At 44.0% G+C, this 15,573-nt stretch overlaps 1 protein-coding gene across 1 annotated transcript in view; it reads left to right on the plus strand.

Annotated features, from left to right (window-relative positions):
• TICRR (TOPBP1 interacting checkpoint and replication regulator) overlaps positions 1 to 15,573 on the plus strand; it is a 21,985-nt gene extending 6,412 nt beyond the window's left edge. Inside the window, exons 7-22 of the mRNA XM_006028285.3 lie at positions 987 to 1,199; positions 1,591 to 1,742; positions 3,137 to 3,237; positions 3,605 to 3,698; positions 3,859 to 3,938; positions 4,286 to 4,513; positions 5,603 to 5,699; positions 5,977 to 6,049; positions 6,608 to 6,754; positions 7,840 to 7,930; positions 8,225 to 8,286; positions 8,769 to 8,921; positions 9,610 to 9,767; positions 9,978 to 12,708; positions 13,801 to 13,914; positions 14,279 to 15,573. Coding sequence (XP_006028347.1) covers positions 987 to 1,199; positions 1,591 to 1,742; positions 3,137 to 3,237; positions 3,605 to 3,698; positions 3,859 to 3,938; positions 4,286 to 4,513; positions 5,603 to 5,699; positions 5,977 to 6,049; positions 6,608 to 6,754; positions 7,840 to 7,930; positions 8,225 to 8,286; positions 8,769 to 8,921; positions 9,610 to 9,767; positions 9,978 to 12,708; positions 13,801 to 13,914; positions 14,279 to 14,397 — 4,613 coding nt within the window. The 3' untranslated portion in view covers positions 14,398 to 15,573. The remainder of the gene's footprint in view (positions 1 to 986; positions 1,200 to 1,590; positions 1,743 to 3,136; positions 3,238 to 3,604; positions 3,699 to 3,858; positions 3,939 to 4,285; positions 4,514 to 5,602; positions 5,700 to 5,976; positions 6,050 to 6,607; positions 6,755 to 7,839; positions 7,931 to 8,224; positions 8,287 to 8,768; positions 8,922 to 9,609; positions 9,768 to 9,977; positions 12,709 to 13,800; positions 13,915 to 14,278) is intronic.

The following is a 15,573-nucleotide window of genomic DNA, read 5'->3' on the forward strand; positions in this document are numbered from 1 at the left end:
CTGATGTGACTAGCAGAGGCCTATATTTTGTATTATAAACCCTCTACTCCAAGTAGACATGTACTCAGAATTTTCAAGCTGTTTATCGGAAACAAAGTGATTGCTTTATCAGGTCCTTTCTTAGGTGAAGGAAAGTGTTTTCAAAACAAACGTATTTCCTTCTTTTTGTTTAGCAGGGCTTCTGTACTCGTGATATCACATTTTTATGTTCAGGCTCCCATTTGGTTTAGAAATACATAATAGAAAACATACTGAATTTATTTGGAAAACATGAGTCATTCTGACTTCTAAGGGAACAGGAAGGGAAGGTAGGACTTTCAAAGGGTTTATTTTTTCTAAGTCATTAGAAAACATAGAAAACCTTTATTAGGCAGAAGCATTTTAAATAATAAATTAATGGAAGTCTCTTGTGAAACTGGTAAAGCTCATTTTCTGAATTAAAAACAATTCTGTTTCTATATAGGTTTCAATAGGATAGTCTTAGAGCAACCCAAGTTCCTTGCTTATAAGTTTTCCTACTTAAATATTCCTGTTTTCATTGTTTTCGAAAACGAAGCCCTTTACCACTGGCTCACTCTTGACTCTTCCGGGATTGTTATTCTAGTCCCAGCTCTCCTGTAGGGTACCTTGAGCATACACTCTGGCCACTGGTCCTTTTATGACTGAGAATGCAACAGGTGTCTGCGCCTAAGAGTTACACTGGGGGTTTGTGACAATGTTCCATGTCCATGACAAGCAAACTGAAAACATCACAGCTCCGAGTTGGCGGCCTCCATTTTTCCTTGCTTACTGGAGAGTCGTAGTTTGAAAAGGAGACTGACTGCTGAAATTTGTAGATTTAAAGACAGTAAAAACTATAAAAATGCCATTACTGGATTCCTTCTGTCTTTCAATGCCATTGTTCTGCTAGATGGTGAGTGTGGATGGGTAGTCTCAGAACTCTAAGTAGCCAGAGCCTGAAGAAACTCACCGCATGTGTTCTCCAGGTGGAGTGCCCCGAACTCCAGTCCGGCAGAAGATGAAGAGCATGTCCCGCTCCCTGCAGATGCTCAATGTAGCAAGACTGAATGTCAAGGCTCAGAAATTTCAGCCAGACTGTGCGCCCCCAGCAGCTGGTGAGAAGGTGCCTCAGAGGTTGTCAGTAAAGAGATCAGATGATAAGCTAGAAGAAAGAGGAAGAGCCCTGAAAATCCCCAAAGGTATGTGTTGGGCAGGTTTGTCAACTCAAGTTTGTGGCAGGGTATATGGAGATAGCAGGAAGAGTAAATAGTTGTGTAGCCTACCAAGGTAGCTGTCTTGAGCTTGGGATTCTTCCTCCTCAGGTCAGCAAAAGCGATGCTTTTTCTCTCTGAAAGTTACTCTCCTGGACCTTTTGTAGTGACTGGATTTCACAGAGTGTGGTTAGTTTTACACTGTAGAACTATTGAAGGAGCTATGTTCAGAATGTTTCCTTTGGTAAATCTTGTGGTCTGTCCATCTCTTTGCAAGAAAACAGCTGTTCTTTTTAATAGCTTCTAACTGGAAAGGGCAGCCAGTTCTGTCCATTCTTTACTGCTTGCTTTTAGTTACTTTGTGTTGCATATCTTCCAGATTTCAAAACGGAGGATGAGCTGCTTTCCCATTTAACTGCAAGCCACCAGAAGGCTGTGACTGAGGGAGATGTTCTCTTGTGTGCATGTGCCCAGAATATGGTCCTGGCCATTAAAAGGTTTCTGAAAATACAAGATGCCCCAGAGAAAGAGGTAGGGAAACCTGTTCACATGTGCATATGCTGTCAGTTAACACAGGTCGTTCCAGTTAATTCCATGTGAAGATAAGGATCTATGGGCACCTAACCTCAGGCTCTGGGATTCCAGAGGTGTGAGCTTTTAATGAAAGTTGTACCTGAGGTTCACTACTGAAGCATGAATTTAAAGAAAAACTCTTACCGTTTTTGTAACTGTACAATTTCATCTTACTTTTGTGTGCGTGTCTATAGAAAATAAGAAACCTAAGTTCTTCTGCCAGGACTGGGTAACTTGCATAAGGATCAGGCTGCTGTAATGAATATATTACCTTGGAGTCCTAAGGAAAATTCTTTGTGAACTCAAGTCAACTGACTTGGCACTTATTTAAGAGAAAAATGTATTTATGTGAGTGATATAAGAAATGGCTGCAGAGGTTCTGGGTCTAGGAGCTTATTTAGAAACAAAGCCTACCTGAACACATGCTCCTTGGCATTCTGATTAGAATGCATTGGAACAGGCTCAATTAATCGAGTCTGCTCTGTGTTGTAATTAGAACGCTGTGGCATTGCTGCAGCATCATGTGTATTAAGCCCCTGTGCATTTTAAAATGGCTGTTGGGGGTGCTTTATCTAAACCTTGTTTAACCAGCTTTAGATAAAGCATCCCACGGTCACTTTTAAATGCATGGGGGCTTAATACATGTGACACTGTGGTACTTTAACTGGAGCAGCTGTGTGGGAGCTCTAGTTAAAATGCCACCTCCCCCACCCTGGAGCATGTACATAGACACTCAAAAATTGGCCAGTTCATAAATAATGAAGACAAAAAGCTTTTTTGGATCACAGTTCCAAAACTGTTTTGAGGCTCCTGGAATCAAAACCCAAGCCGTGTGCCGCTTTTTCCTGCCTCCCAAAAGCTCCACAAGTTGGATTTTACTTTTATTGAGTCCAGAACTGTAGATGAATATTTCATTGAGATGATATTGGTTTGGTTTGCTTTAAAGCTACCTGATAATTCACAGAAATTAGAGATGGTAACAGGCCTGTTAGATCATTTTAATCCTTCCTTTGCCAGAGGCAAGTGTATGATCCTTTGTCCTTTCTCATTAACATGTCCTATGCTATGAAGATTATTCTGTTGTATGTCTGACTGACTGACTGACTGAGTGGCAGCTCTCATATGATTTTGGTCTATATATTCCTTTGTTCACGGTCATCCTACTACTTCCTGTACCACTTAAAAAAAGAAAGAAAAACAAAAAAAAAGGTAACCCTGCCCCTAGGAAAAGGAGGAATTGAATCTGGAATTGAGCTGCTTTCCATAGAATTAAATAGGGTAGGGCCAGAATTTACCACATGAGGAGTGAAAGTACCTGTGAGCTTCTGAAGTATTGTTCTGTGCATCTTTAGGTAGCCTGTGTGGACAGAGTCAGAAGCCATCTCTTGAAGACCAGCAAAGCCCTCCGACAAGAGTATGGTACCAATCCTGACAAGGAAAATAAAGTCAGAGAGTAAGAGAGATGATATTCTATTTACTGTGACTTACAGTTTTCATCGGTACTGGGTAGTTGCTTTACCTGTCACACTAATGCAATTAGAAATGCATTTCTGTGGCAAACCTTTGGTACTGTCTGCCTTGGTAAATTAATTTCCCTTCAGTGTGCGTCTTGCTATGCAGAGAAACATGATACAGGCTCTTATGATAAAAAGTGATGCTTTCAGAGAAGATGACTAACCACGTCTATGCTGAAAAAGAAGAAAAGCCCATTTTTTAAAGGTTTATTAGTGAATATTATAGTTTGGAAAGAATGGTAGTAAGTGACTACTTACTGTTTCTGAAAGAGTGGTAGTAAGTGACTACTTACTGTTTCTGCATAGGTGCCAGCTTCAGATATTTCTGCGCCTTGAGATGTGCCTGCAGTGCCCCTTCCTACAGAACAGCACAGATGAAATGGAGCAACTGGTAGAAGAGGCAAGTAAACTGGACTGGCTGTGTTCTAGTTAGGAATAGGATCGCTGACCAGAAACCTATAGCTTGCTCACCATGGTCTCCGTTTCCACCATTAATCAAAGAGTCTCTTGTTGGAAGTGACTGGTCTATGACTCCTTCCCAATTTCATCCTCTCTTACAGATGACAGAGATGCTGCGTATTTTGTGTCTGGCTGAAGACCCAGGATACCTTACAAAGTTTTTGGAGGAAGTCCTAGCATTGTAAGTGTTTTATGATAATGACCAAATATTAAGTGCTATCAGGGGCATATAAGCTTATGTACTTATCATGGATAAACAGTGAAGCTTTGAATATTGATTTAAGATGGCTTTGTAAGACTATCCTGGAAATGTGCTAGCTCAGACTTATTCTACTTGGTCCACTTTATCCTGATGGCTAAAGAAAGGACAAAAGAGCTTTTACTCTCCATCAAAAACGGAGTTGTCCAGTCTGAGCAGGATCTTGTAACTCTAAATAAAGGCCTGGTACAGAACATGGAAGTGAAAGCCACAGGAAATGGAATTTGGGGGTTAATTGTGTGTTTAACATACAGCATGGTACATTCCAGGTATATGGATTCTATACCGAGGATCCTTGGGAATCTTTACTACAGTCTGGGCACACAGATTCCCCCGAAGCTGGCATCTGTTCTGCCTTCAGACTTTTTTAGTGATGACTCCGTGACTATGGATAGCAAATCTCCAACCCATCCCCAATCCTTGCCATCAGCCCCGGCTCCAAGCACAGAGACAGAACAGCTGGAGGAACTGCGCACCAGATCTGCCAAGAAAAGAAGGTGATAATTGAGGGGAAGTGGTTTGCTTCATTCCTAAGTCCTCTGGCTGATTAGCTACAGCAGTTACGGTCCCCGTCCTGGTGGGCTCTTGTTGGATACCTAGACAGAGCAATCTGAAAATTGCTGATCTTGTGTGTGCATTAGCAGTTAGGTATTTGCTTCTGGGACTATGTCCTAACTTGGAGGGTGGTCATTGTACTGCTGTGGGCTGCTAATGGAGAATTGTGGTTTGGGCCTCTGACTCAATTTAAACTTATGAGAGCATAACATTTCAACAGTCAGTAAACTTCTTTCCTTAAAATTAGTGTTAGTCACCTAATGCAGGTGTATACATCTTGTACCATGTGACATCAGAGCAAGCACTGCTTATTGTGCAACTGATTAGTTGGTGGGTAACAGAGTTGGAATGCTGCTTCACCTTTTTTTATAACTGGTTTCCCAGTTTCTTTCCCAGGAAGCATTTTGTGCTTCAGTGGTGGTAGTGTAGCACTTGGATTTGATTTCTTCTTTTTTTTTTTTCTTTTTAAAGAAACTCTACTACTTAGTAGACTGCAAAGGTGCTGAAGGGAGCCCACAGAAACAATGAATCTGCATTTTACCTCCTTTGGTGCTGAAAGTTCTGCACACTATGGGACCTTGTAGCCTTAAGCATCACTTGTGTGTATGCAATAACATATATATAATACCCAGGCAAAGCTATAAGTCTTTTCCATGTAAATGGTTATGCTTGGCTGTAGGAGCTTATAGGGGTCCCGAAAATTTGTGGCTAAGATTGAATTGATTACTTCAGGATCCCTAGCCAGTGGCTGGTCTAGACTATGTGCTTTTGCACAAATGAAAGAGGTATTTCAGCCTTGGCTTTGGGCCCCAGTTGAGGTTGTTTATCTTCAAACATCTAAAGGTGCCTCACAATACAGATAACATGACCTAGTTGGTATCCCAAAGAGACACCATTTTACCTGTATGGGGAGAAGTTGAATCGCCTGCCTATAGAAGCAAACTCAAATAAGTTGCTTAGGACATTGTGGTATAGCTGGTAACTGCATCTCTGTTTTTATTGTGATTGCTTTTTTTTTGTCCTTGCTACAGGAACAGTGCCTTAGCCAGACACAGGAGTATGACAGAAACGTCACAAAACTTGCGCCAAGTTGAAATGCCCCAACTTCCAAAGAATCCCATCAGAAAGGTAAAGCTTTCCCATAGGCATTGGGTGAGGCAGCTTCTGCAGGCACAGCAGCATTTTGATCCCAAACAGAAGTGCAGAATCCATGATCTTGCAAATGTTCTTTGCCCATTGAATGAGTGCATAGGATGAGCTACCCAGACCTCATTCTGAGGCAGAACTTGATAACATATTTTGTGTAAATGTAACTTCTAGGGAGGTCAGGGGAGGGGCTTGATTCTTATGAATAAAAAAATAGCAGCTTAACCCTTAAGTAAATCACGCTACTTCTTAATTTCAGGAAAATTCTCGCTCTTACCTTGCTGCTGAGAAACCCAAACAGATGCCTGTCTTGCAGAAAGAGGCAGCACAAGGTATGAAGACTTCTGTTTTATTTCACAAAAAGCTAAATGCGTTTTTGCTTAGACTGATTTCATTATATACAAATAGATATGTTGAGGGAAGTGGTCTGAGGAAAAGTATGAGTTGGAGTGAATTCACTCCACACACTTGTGTATGCACAAAAATGACACTATATTATTTGCACATAGCATAAGGCAATAAATCTCTAACACCCCTTGCTACAGCTTGGATTCTTGAAAGCATATATTTCCAGTAATCCTAACTGAGATTATTTGGCATCTGAAACTCCAAGTAGCTGCTTTCTCCTTAGCCTGTGACAGCAACATATAGCTAGAAAGCACAGAGACATTAACACTCAAAAGAAATCCAGGAGGAGGATGGGGAGAGCATGGCCAGTGATATTTTCCAGCTTTTCAGTGCCCCAGTGCTCTTTTACACTCCTGAAAGGTTATCTGCTTTCATCAGTATCCAGTGTAGGCTTACTTATGTCCTTTCTAACTGCATTGTGTTAAGAGCGAATTACGTTTCTATTGTATATCTGCTCATTTTTCGCTCCGTGTTGTTTCCAGAGGTGACAAAGGTGAGAAGGAACCTCTTCAATGAGGATATGCTTTCTCCATCAAAAAGGTCTCTAAAGAAGATGCCTCGAAGTCAGTCAGTATCTGCTGTGGAAGGTGTGAAGCACAAACGCAGCTACTCGGATGAGGGTACTAGAGGTAGGATAGAGCTCCCAACACACTGCATCTACCAGCAGTTAATCTTTTCTTCATCACTTCCACCCACCAAAGAAAGAGAAATTCTTTCCTGGTAACTCCAACTTCAGAGCAGATGCATTTGATATGGAGGAGAAGGTATGGCAAGATCCAGTTAAAATATTATCTCCTGCACTGTTTAAATCCAAACAAACACTGTTAATTGAAAACCTTGTAGAGTCTCACAAAGACAAATCTTGTAAGAGAAGTGTATACAGTTACAGTATGTTAAAGAAGGACCTTATCACCTATTAATCATATGCACCTTTATTGACTAAGTCTGCCCCTTTATAAAAGGTGGGGCAGATGGAAATTATGAGAAATCCTGCATTTTGAGGCAGCTGTCCTTTGTGTTGGGCCTTCTTAATGCATTTGACTGCCGTGGCACAAAGAAGGTGGCTGAATTCTTACACAAATGGTTTTAAATGAATACTTGAAGGGCTGTGCAGGTTCCACCCTAAAAAAAGTAAATTTGGTAATAAATTGGACCTCCAGAGTGATCATGATAATAGGCATCTATATTTCTATTCTCTTCACTTAAATTACTCCATGGAAATGCTGGTTTAGCCTTGCAATTTAAGTTACTGATGCTACTAGTTGTTTTCTAGAGAACCCTAATAAGGCTCATTGCTATACAGATCTTTGGAGAGACAGGCATCCTGCCCTAAAAAACTGCTTTTAAGGCTTGGTCCTTTTAACTACCTTATAGCCTCAAGAATAAGGATTTGAGGCTTAATAAGGCAGAGAAATGAAAAGAGGGGTACATGTGAACAGTAAGTGAATGGGTCAGTTGTATCAGGCATGTGCTCTGTTTGTACCAAGGTTTCAGAGAAACCTTCCTATATAAATTTAAAATGGAAGGTGTGTAAAGGTAGCTATGAGAGTTGGGGGGCTTTCCTTGCAGTGCTTTAAACTGAAGTCTAAAGCTATTCACCTACATTACACAATGGCTAAAGTAGATCTTATACATCTCAAATTTTTGTTGCTTCCTTAGTCTGAGTCACCTCATCAATTCAGTCTAATCATGTACTCCGCTGCTTCAATTTCAGACCATCGCACACTACTGACCAAGAGAGTTGCAGAGACACCACTGCACAAGCAAATCTCCAGGAGACTGCTTCATAAACAGATCAAAGGCCGGTGAGCAAATAAGATGGGGTAATTCTGAATTCCTGTACTAAGAGCTGGATGGCCAAAACATGGACAGTTTGTGGAGACTGCTCCTGTCTGATGTTTGCTAATCTATGCCACAGCTGGAAGGATGTCCTTTGGTTAGAGACTTGGGAGGGGATGATAAGATCTGATGACACTTGGAGAGTAATGTGCAGTTCCACGTAGCTTTGACAAGTGGTGCTCTGTGCAGTTGTTAATTGTTGTTTTATTTGCGAATGTGGATGGTGTTGGTGACTCTGAAACATGAACTGTTTCTCCCAGGAGTTCTGATCCAGGTTCTGATATCAGTGTTGTAGAAGAATCTCCTGAGAAGACCATGAGTGGTGAGTGTTAATTTTAATATACGTGGACTATCTTCCCTTTTTACCATGTCACAGCGGACAGTGTTGTGACATACATCAGCCAACTTGGTCCTCATTCTCCATATTAACATATATGAAGATCATTTTCCTGCAGATGAAATGCAGTCACCTCTGGAGCAGAAGATACTAGTAGTTCTATGCTTGGCACAGTTAATACAAGAGTTTTGAAGGGAGCAAATAACTTCTCTAACTGAAACCTGAATGAAGAACTTGAGGGAGGCAGAGCATGATTCCAAGCTAGAATCTGTCCCTATTTCTGACATGAATATCTCACTTCTTGCTAAGTGTTGTGAAACTCTTAGATCTCTGAAGTTGCATTGAAACATTTAAAAAAAGTGCCTCCTTGTTCCTTCCTGAGTTGCTTGTCTGCCAGCTATGGGTTCTTCCTGGAGGGTGTTGCATGTAAATCAGAGCAGTGCCCCGATGGTATTCTTGTCTTGCAGATGGGGGTTTAAGAAGAAGCCCACGCATCAAACAGCTGTCATTGAATAGGACACACTCTGGCTTTTTCTACTCTACAACACAGTCCAACTCGCAGAATATGCAGAGAGTGCGTCTAGGGCAGCAGGAAGAGTCCTCCATTCACCAGGATTTAGGTATTGGAAGTACAGAGCTCCATCTTGCTGGCCTGAAAAGCCAGCATTTGGTTGGTGTGAGCAAGAGATGACACTCTCTAGAGGTTTTAAGGTGTTGTTCACTTGAGATGAGATAAATTTCATAACATTCTTTATTGCCAGAAAAGGCCAGCCCCACCAAGTATAGTATTTTGTACTGGGAGTTGCATTGCAGTGGCTCCTATGATTAAAGAGATTTACTCTGGCAGCTAGGGAAGAGTTTGGCTGCCTGACCCACTGCTTACTTCCTGTTAAATATAGCATGGCTTCAGTCAGCATTGAAATCCTAAAACTGCTTCAGACTAGGTCTCCTGTGTGGCAGCACAACACAGACTCACCCAGATGGAATCTTCCTCATTTTTTCTTCAGAAGAATTATATGTTGAAGAGTTTAGGAACTGTATTGTCAGAGCAGCTGTAGGCTCTAGTCATGGGTCACATGGGGCAAGGTGGTGAACATGAAGTTGCGCTATTTTTTTTTCTCTCCCTCACCAGCTTTGTCCTAGAGGACCCTTCCTAGAAGTGCTAGTTCAGCTGTTTAGTTCCAGAAAGCAATAATACCTTGGCTCAGACTGTTACAAAATGGGTAGCCAGCAGAGAGCACTATGGCTTCTGTTTTTCTTGACCCACACTTCTTGGTGCCAGTCTAATTGTCCTCTCTTCCTCTGTAGATATTACGCTACATCCCAATAACCCAACCATCCAGTCTCCCAAGAGGCTTTTTTTTGGAGCAGTTATTGATATAAGCAGCCCTACGGTGAAAGATTTACCTGGCACAAGGAGAACAAGACACAACTCCTTTGACTTGGAGAAGCCAGTTAGCTTTCAGGTAGAAACATTTTTTTGCACTCTCTCACTCTCTCTCCTTCCACAGACGTAGTTCAAGCTGTCTTTGAATAAGAACTTCTGTTAAATTGTGCATCATTTCTTGCTAGTTTTAGTTTCCATGTTTTTATTCTCAGGAAGTGGTGCCAAGATGACAATGCCTACCATGAGAACAGTACAGACTTCATCAATTTCTCTCATTTTCTTTCTACAGACTCCTAGAAAAACTCCTCGCAAGGCTACCCAGAAACCACTGAGTTCGTCTAGTAAAATGTCAAGGAAATCACCTCGTGCTCTGTGCAGAACACCAAAAAGTCTGGAGAAGGCCCCTGGCAAAGGTCCAGCTGTCAAGCAGTCTGTAGCTAAATGTTTGGGCAAGTTCTACTCCCCTTCTAGACACAAGGACAAGTCACCACCTGAACTTAACAAGAGGAGGAGACATTGTTTAGTACAAATAACTCCTGGGAAAGACTGTTCTCCAGAGAAAAGACTTCCCACCCCTCACAAGAAGGTGAGGTTACAAACAACAAGAGAGCAGGCAGTGGATGGAGTGCTAGATGCATCTGGGTCACCTCTGAAAGATTCTAGTCCATGCACAGCCACCCAGTTTTCATCTCCGGTTCAAGAAAAATTTACCACAGATCTGCAAACTCCCAGACGCTCCTTGAGATCCACTCAAAATTCAGCATCTCCAGCTGGTCCTAAAAGGCAAATTCTCGAGACAGAGACTCAGGGAAATCCAGAGTCAAACATCACTTTGGAGCCAGTACCTCAAGAAGTAGAAAGAACTCCCAGGAAATTCAGATGTACACCTGCAAGACAATCTAGGAGCCCAGTGAGTGTTCCTTTATCTCCAAAATCTGCCTCAAAGATGCAGAAAGAATCTAATTATTCTCCTCTTGATTCCTCCATAAAAGCTCTGGACACAGGCGCTCTAAAGTCTCCAAATGCTATTTGTACATCCCCAAAGAAAGCCCTCAGGTCTCTGCTCCATGACCCTGAGCAGGCCAAATGTAAAACTAAATCTGGAGAAGAAAATATTGCTCTTCTACCTGCAAAGGCTTCTGGAAATGAGAAACAATACAGCAATGCCAATGTTAGGCCTTCTGCAGAAAGCAACTGGATTTTCAAGGCTTCTGGAAAAATTCCCATGGTAGAGAGAAAGGAACTAGTGGGTCTAGAGGCTCAGGGCTCCTCTCCAAGAGAGAAGCAGAAAAGTCTGGAAGAGAGTGCCTCTTTTTCACCTTCTGCTAAAGAACAAGTGCACAGCTTAGATATTGTGGAGACGCATGAGCAGTTGGAGTCCTCCTCAGTTAGCACAAACACTAGGGCATCCCTCCCCAGTGAACCTCAAGCGGGAAAGAGCCAGGACCTGCCAGAAACAACAGTTTTGCCAACAGGAGAGTTTAAACAGCAGAGGCCATTTACTCATAAGAGACGTTCCTCATCTGGCCTGACTGTTTTGTCCTCTACACCAACATCTGCCTCTTCTGCTTATGCCCTGCGCTGCACTGCAGACAGAAGGCAGCGGGAGGCTGCTGCTCGCCTAAGGAATCCTGAAATCCCAGCCAGGTTCTCCACTCCAAACAGTCCCCATCACATGGCTCCTGTGAGCCCAACAGCTTATGAGGTTGAACTGGAAATGCAAGCCTCTGGCCTGCCCAAGCTTCATATTAAGAAGATAGGCTCTTGTTCACCATTGGAAGGACAGCCTGAAACAAAGGCTGGCAAACCTGAGGAGGAAGAAAGCCCTGTCAATGATCTCACAGTTGCTTGCTGTAGCAGACACCCAGGGAAACTAGCAGCTTCTTGCGTTTCACCCTCCTGCTTTCGTTCTTCCCATACCACACCTGGGAAGGGTGGAGGGCAAACATACATATGTCATTCGTACACCCCCACTATCTGTGCCTCTACCACCCCGTCCCATGTGGATGCTACACCAATGTCTGCCTCTTCTGCTTATGCCCTGCGCTGCACTGCAGACAGAAGGCAGCGGGAGGCTGCTGCTCGTCTAAGGAATCCTGAAATCCCAGCCAGGTTCTCCACTCCAAACATTCACCATCACATGGCTTCTGCGAGCCCAACAGCTTATGAGGTTGAACTAGAGATGCAAGCCTCTGGCCTACCCAAGCTTCGCATTAAAAAGATTGGCTCTTGTTCACCATTGGAAGGACAGCCTGAAACAAAGGCTGGGAAACCCAAGGAGGAGGAAAGCCCTGTCAATGATCTCACAGTCACTTGGTGTAGCAGACACCCAGGGAAACTAGCAGCTTCTTGTGTTTCACCCTCCTGTTTTCGCTCTTCCCATACTACGCCTGGGAAGGGTGGAGGGCAAACATACATATGCCAATCGTACACCCCCACCAGCTGTGCCTCGACCACCCCGTCCCCCTCCCGTGTGGATGCTGGAGTGCCCTGGACACCTTCCCCAAAGTACAAAGGCAAGACTACCCCCGATGCCATCAAAGATTGGCCCCGGAAGAAAAAAGCAGTGGGCCACAACACAAATGCTGGCTGTGGCCCAATAGAGAAAAGTATGGACTGTGTGGGAAGCCTGTCAACAGGCGAAGAAGCCAGAACCTCTGATTATAATAGCAAAGCTTCGCACCTGGTGGATTTTGAGCTGGAAGGAGTCTACAAGCTTCAGGACCAGTCACCTCCCAGTGACTCAGAACCCAGAGCTCCCGAGAGCACTTCCCTGGATGTGTTGGGCCTGAAGTCTAGGAAACGGGCTTTTCAGCGCCTGTCTCCACATGGGCAAACCAGACAAGAAGCAAAGAAGTCTTGCACAAGTAATGCTGACCCGGATCCGGTCTGCTCTCCCACAGATGAGACAAGCAGAAAGGGAACTTGTACGGTGCTACCTGGTAGAACCCGAGCATCCTCAAATGGAGCTCAAGTACAGCAGAGCTCCCTAGGGGACGATGAAGTCTTCCTTTCTTCAGGTAGTTGCATGGCACATCAATGAAAACCTAACATGTTGAATTGGAAGGAGCTATGTGTACAGGGAATGCAAAGGGGTAGGAGACCTGTCTAGCTGGGAACAGGAAGATATAGCTAATGCTTGTGGAGAAATAATCTAAAAGGGAATGAGATGGAGGTGGGGGAAGAGGGACTGCAAGCTATGTTGCATTGCAGCTAGGATCAATGCAGAAACACCATGTCACAGACCAGGTTAGCAGCATTAGAATTTGGGGATATTGAGATCAGTTGTGAGCAGCTTGTTACTTAGATATTGGCAAATGGGAGAGAGATCTGAGAGGAGCATAAAAGATCTGAGAGGGGGCTGGAGGCATTTACCTAAAGGATGCAGGGCCAAGTGCAGTCATTTGTTAGTCATCCTAGTGACATCCTGCTGCTGCTCTTCAGTAGCAAAAGGCTGCTGAATCCCAGGGTGGAAGAGTTGTCATTTAGGTGGTGACAAGAAGCTGGATATGATAGGGGGAGTTGCACTGATAGATGGTTTTTGCCTGGGATGTGGCTTCCCATGGAAAGTTATGACAGTTTTATTGCCTTGGACAGGATATTGGACAGCACTGGAATCTAACGTGCTCCGGTACCCAACTTTCTTTCCACAAATGGTTTTTAACACTATACACATGTCTTGAAGTTAGTCTGGGGTAGATTTTTTGCAGGGCAGGCATCTGTGGGTCACTTCAACCTAATAGCATGTAGTTGTCCAGATGTAACTAGTTGTTAGCATTCCCAGCTCTTGTCTGCAGGTAACTCATCAGAAGTGTCACTGAATGTAAGTGGCAATGCTCTTGACAGCAGAAAGGCTATGTTGGCCAATGCTAATGGCAGCTATGTTAATAGCGGTTCTATTTAGTTTATTCCTACTAGAGCTACTGACCACTTACTGGTCTTCAGGAAAGCAGACAGCCATAGTATTGTAAGCAAAGTCTTGTGGATTTTGGGTAAGCTCAAGGGCCCTTGGAGACGTACCAGAGGGGACGGCTGAGTTTCCTGTGTGCCATGCTCACGTTACAGGGCTTCATGGGAAGGCTGCATTGTCATGTCTCCATGTTCTTCTCCAGGCTTAACTCCGCCAGTCAAGAGCTCCCTCTCGGCAAGCGGCCTTCGGGCACTGACTCAGTCTCCGCTGCTTTACCAGGGACAAACACCACCATCTTGGAGGAAGTGCACTGGAGGTAACCACCAAATATGGAGGGGTTGGGCTCAAATGGACCTGTGATCTGTCCACAGGGGGAAGCAGTGCAAGTAGTGCAGTACTTGCTCAGAAGGCATGTGTATGCAGAGGGCCAGGGCAGGGGGAGCTTGTTCCTGTATGCACTCAACAGGCCATGCCCTCTGGCTCCTCAGAAGCTTTACATAGAAGCATAGACCAAGCTGAACTCTATTCTCCTTGGAGAGGACAGTGGAAAGATTGGCTGTAAGCAGTGAAGTGGCTGTGTTGCTTTTCCTCAGTGCTTCCAGCTGGTGTTGGGTTTCCTGGGAAAGGGTCTTAAAGTGACTGGGGTCAGGCTCTCATTAGATCTCTTCTTTCCTGTGCAGACGACAACCTGGATGTCTTTCCTGGTGCTGCAGAGCAGGAAGTGTCCCCGTTCCACAGTATGGCCTTCCAGAGACGGCCCCTTGGCAGAACTTACTCCCGGAAGAGGCTGCTCAGCTGAACTGGGAAGCCAGGCTTAGATGGTGCTTGGATAATGAAACTCAGATGGTTGAGAGATTCCCTTGCCCTCTGTGCGGGATTTACTGCCAGCCATATTCCGTATTGAGCACGTGGGAAATCCTGATCTCTGCCTGTGATAGATGCTGCCTCCAGTGCAGCCAGCATCCTGGAAATTCCTGCCTTAACTGGAAGCAACAGACCAGAATGTGGCTCAGGAAGGGGTAGCTCTGAGGCAGTGGGTTAGGGACAGCTGCCTGGAGTCCAGAAAAAAGGTTTTTAATTTAGCAGGAGCTATGTGCCCATTGTTTCTAACCCCTGCTGGGGATCACTAATGCTCCCCTCAGGCATGCTGGAACTGGGATTTAGCCCAGCCAGGGGAGGGGAACTGTCACTTTTTTTATATTTTTCTTTAGCTATTTTGTAAAATAAATTAAGTTGAATGGCTACTTTGTCCCATTTCTTAAGAAATCTGGAATTGGCCCAGAGGTTCCAGTACAACTTACTGCAGTGCAAAGCAAAGCTGCTGTTGTCCCCAGATTCTTCCTCTGCCCCCCTTCTTTCAACAAACAGGCTCACCAGAATCCTTCCACGCATTTGAGCATGTTTTCCTCTAAGGTTAACTTAAGTGTGATTACACTTCAGACTAATCTCAGTTATACTAAGAAAGGCTCCTCTTATTAGACAGCAGGGATGGAAAATGGGTATGACCTGGCTGTTGACCTACAAGATGTGATGACCTTTAAAGAGGTATTAGAGGGTAACACTATGCAATATCTCCTGGGAGTGGAGCAGTTTTGAGGGGCACTTCTTCATTAGCAGGAGGGTAGATTTGACTTCTACACAGAGGAAACACATCTCCCCATAGATTCAACACACCTCCAAAGGGAGGAACCATAAGGATGCTTGGAGTGGGGTTATTGAACCAGAAAAGGAAGCCAAACAACAGCAGTAGGTGAATGTAATACTTCTATAACTGGTTTTCTTTAGGTAACAGTAAGGTCAGGCCAGGCCCCCTTGTAGTTATCTCATATAAGGCCTCCTGTGCCTCCCTTCCCCCTCTGACTGCTTTTGCTTTCCTCTGGATAATGAAGGTGAACGAGATAATCCATCACTGCTGTTGAGCAGGCTGGTATCCCTGTTCAGGAGAGGACTGTAGCATTATTCATGTAAACACCTT

Source organism: Alligator sinensis, unplaced genomic scaffold (assembly GCF_000455745.1).
Source record: "Alligator sinensis unplaced genomic scaffold, ASM45574v1 scaffold874_1, whole genome shotgun sequence".
In the NCBI taxonomy this organism is placed as follows: Eukaryota; Metazoa; Chordata; order Crocodylia; family Alligatoridae; genus Alligator; species Alligator sinensis.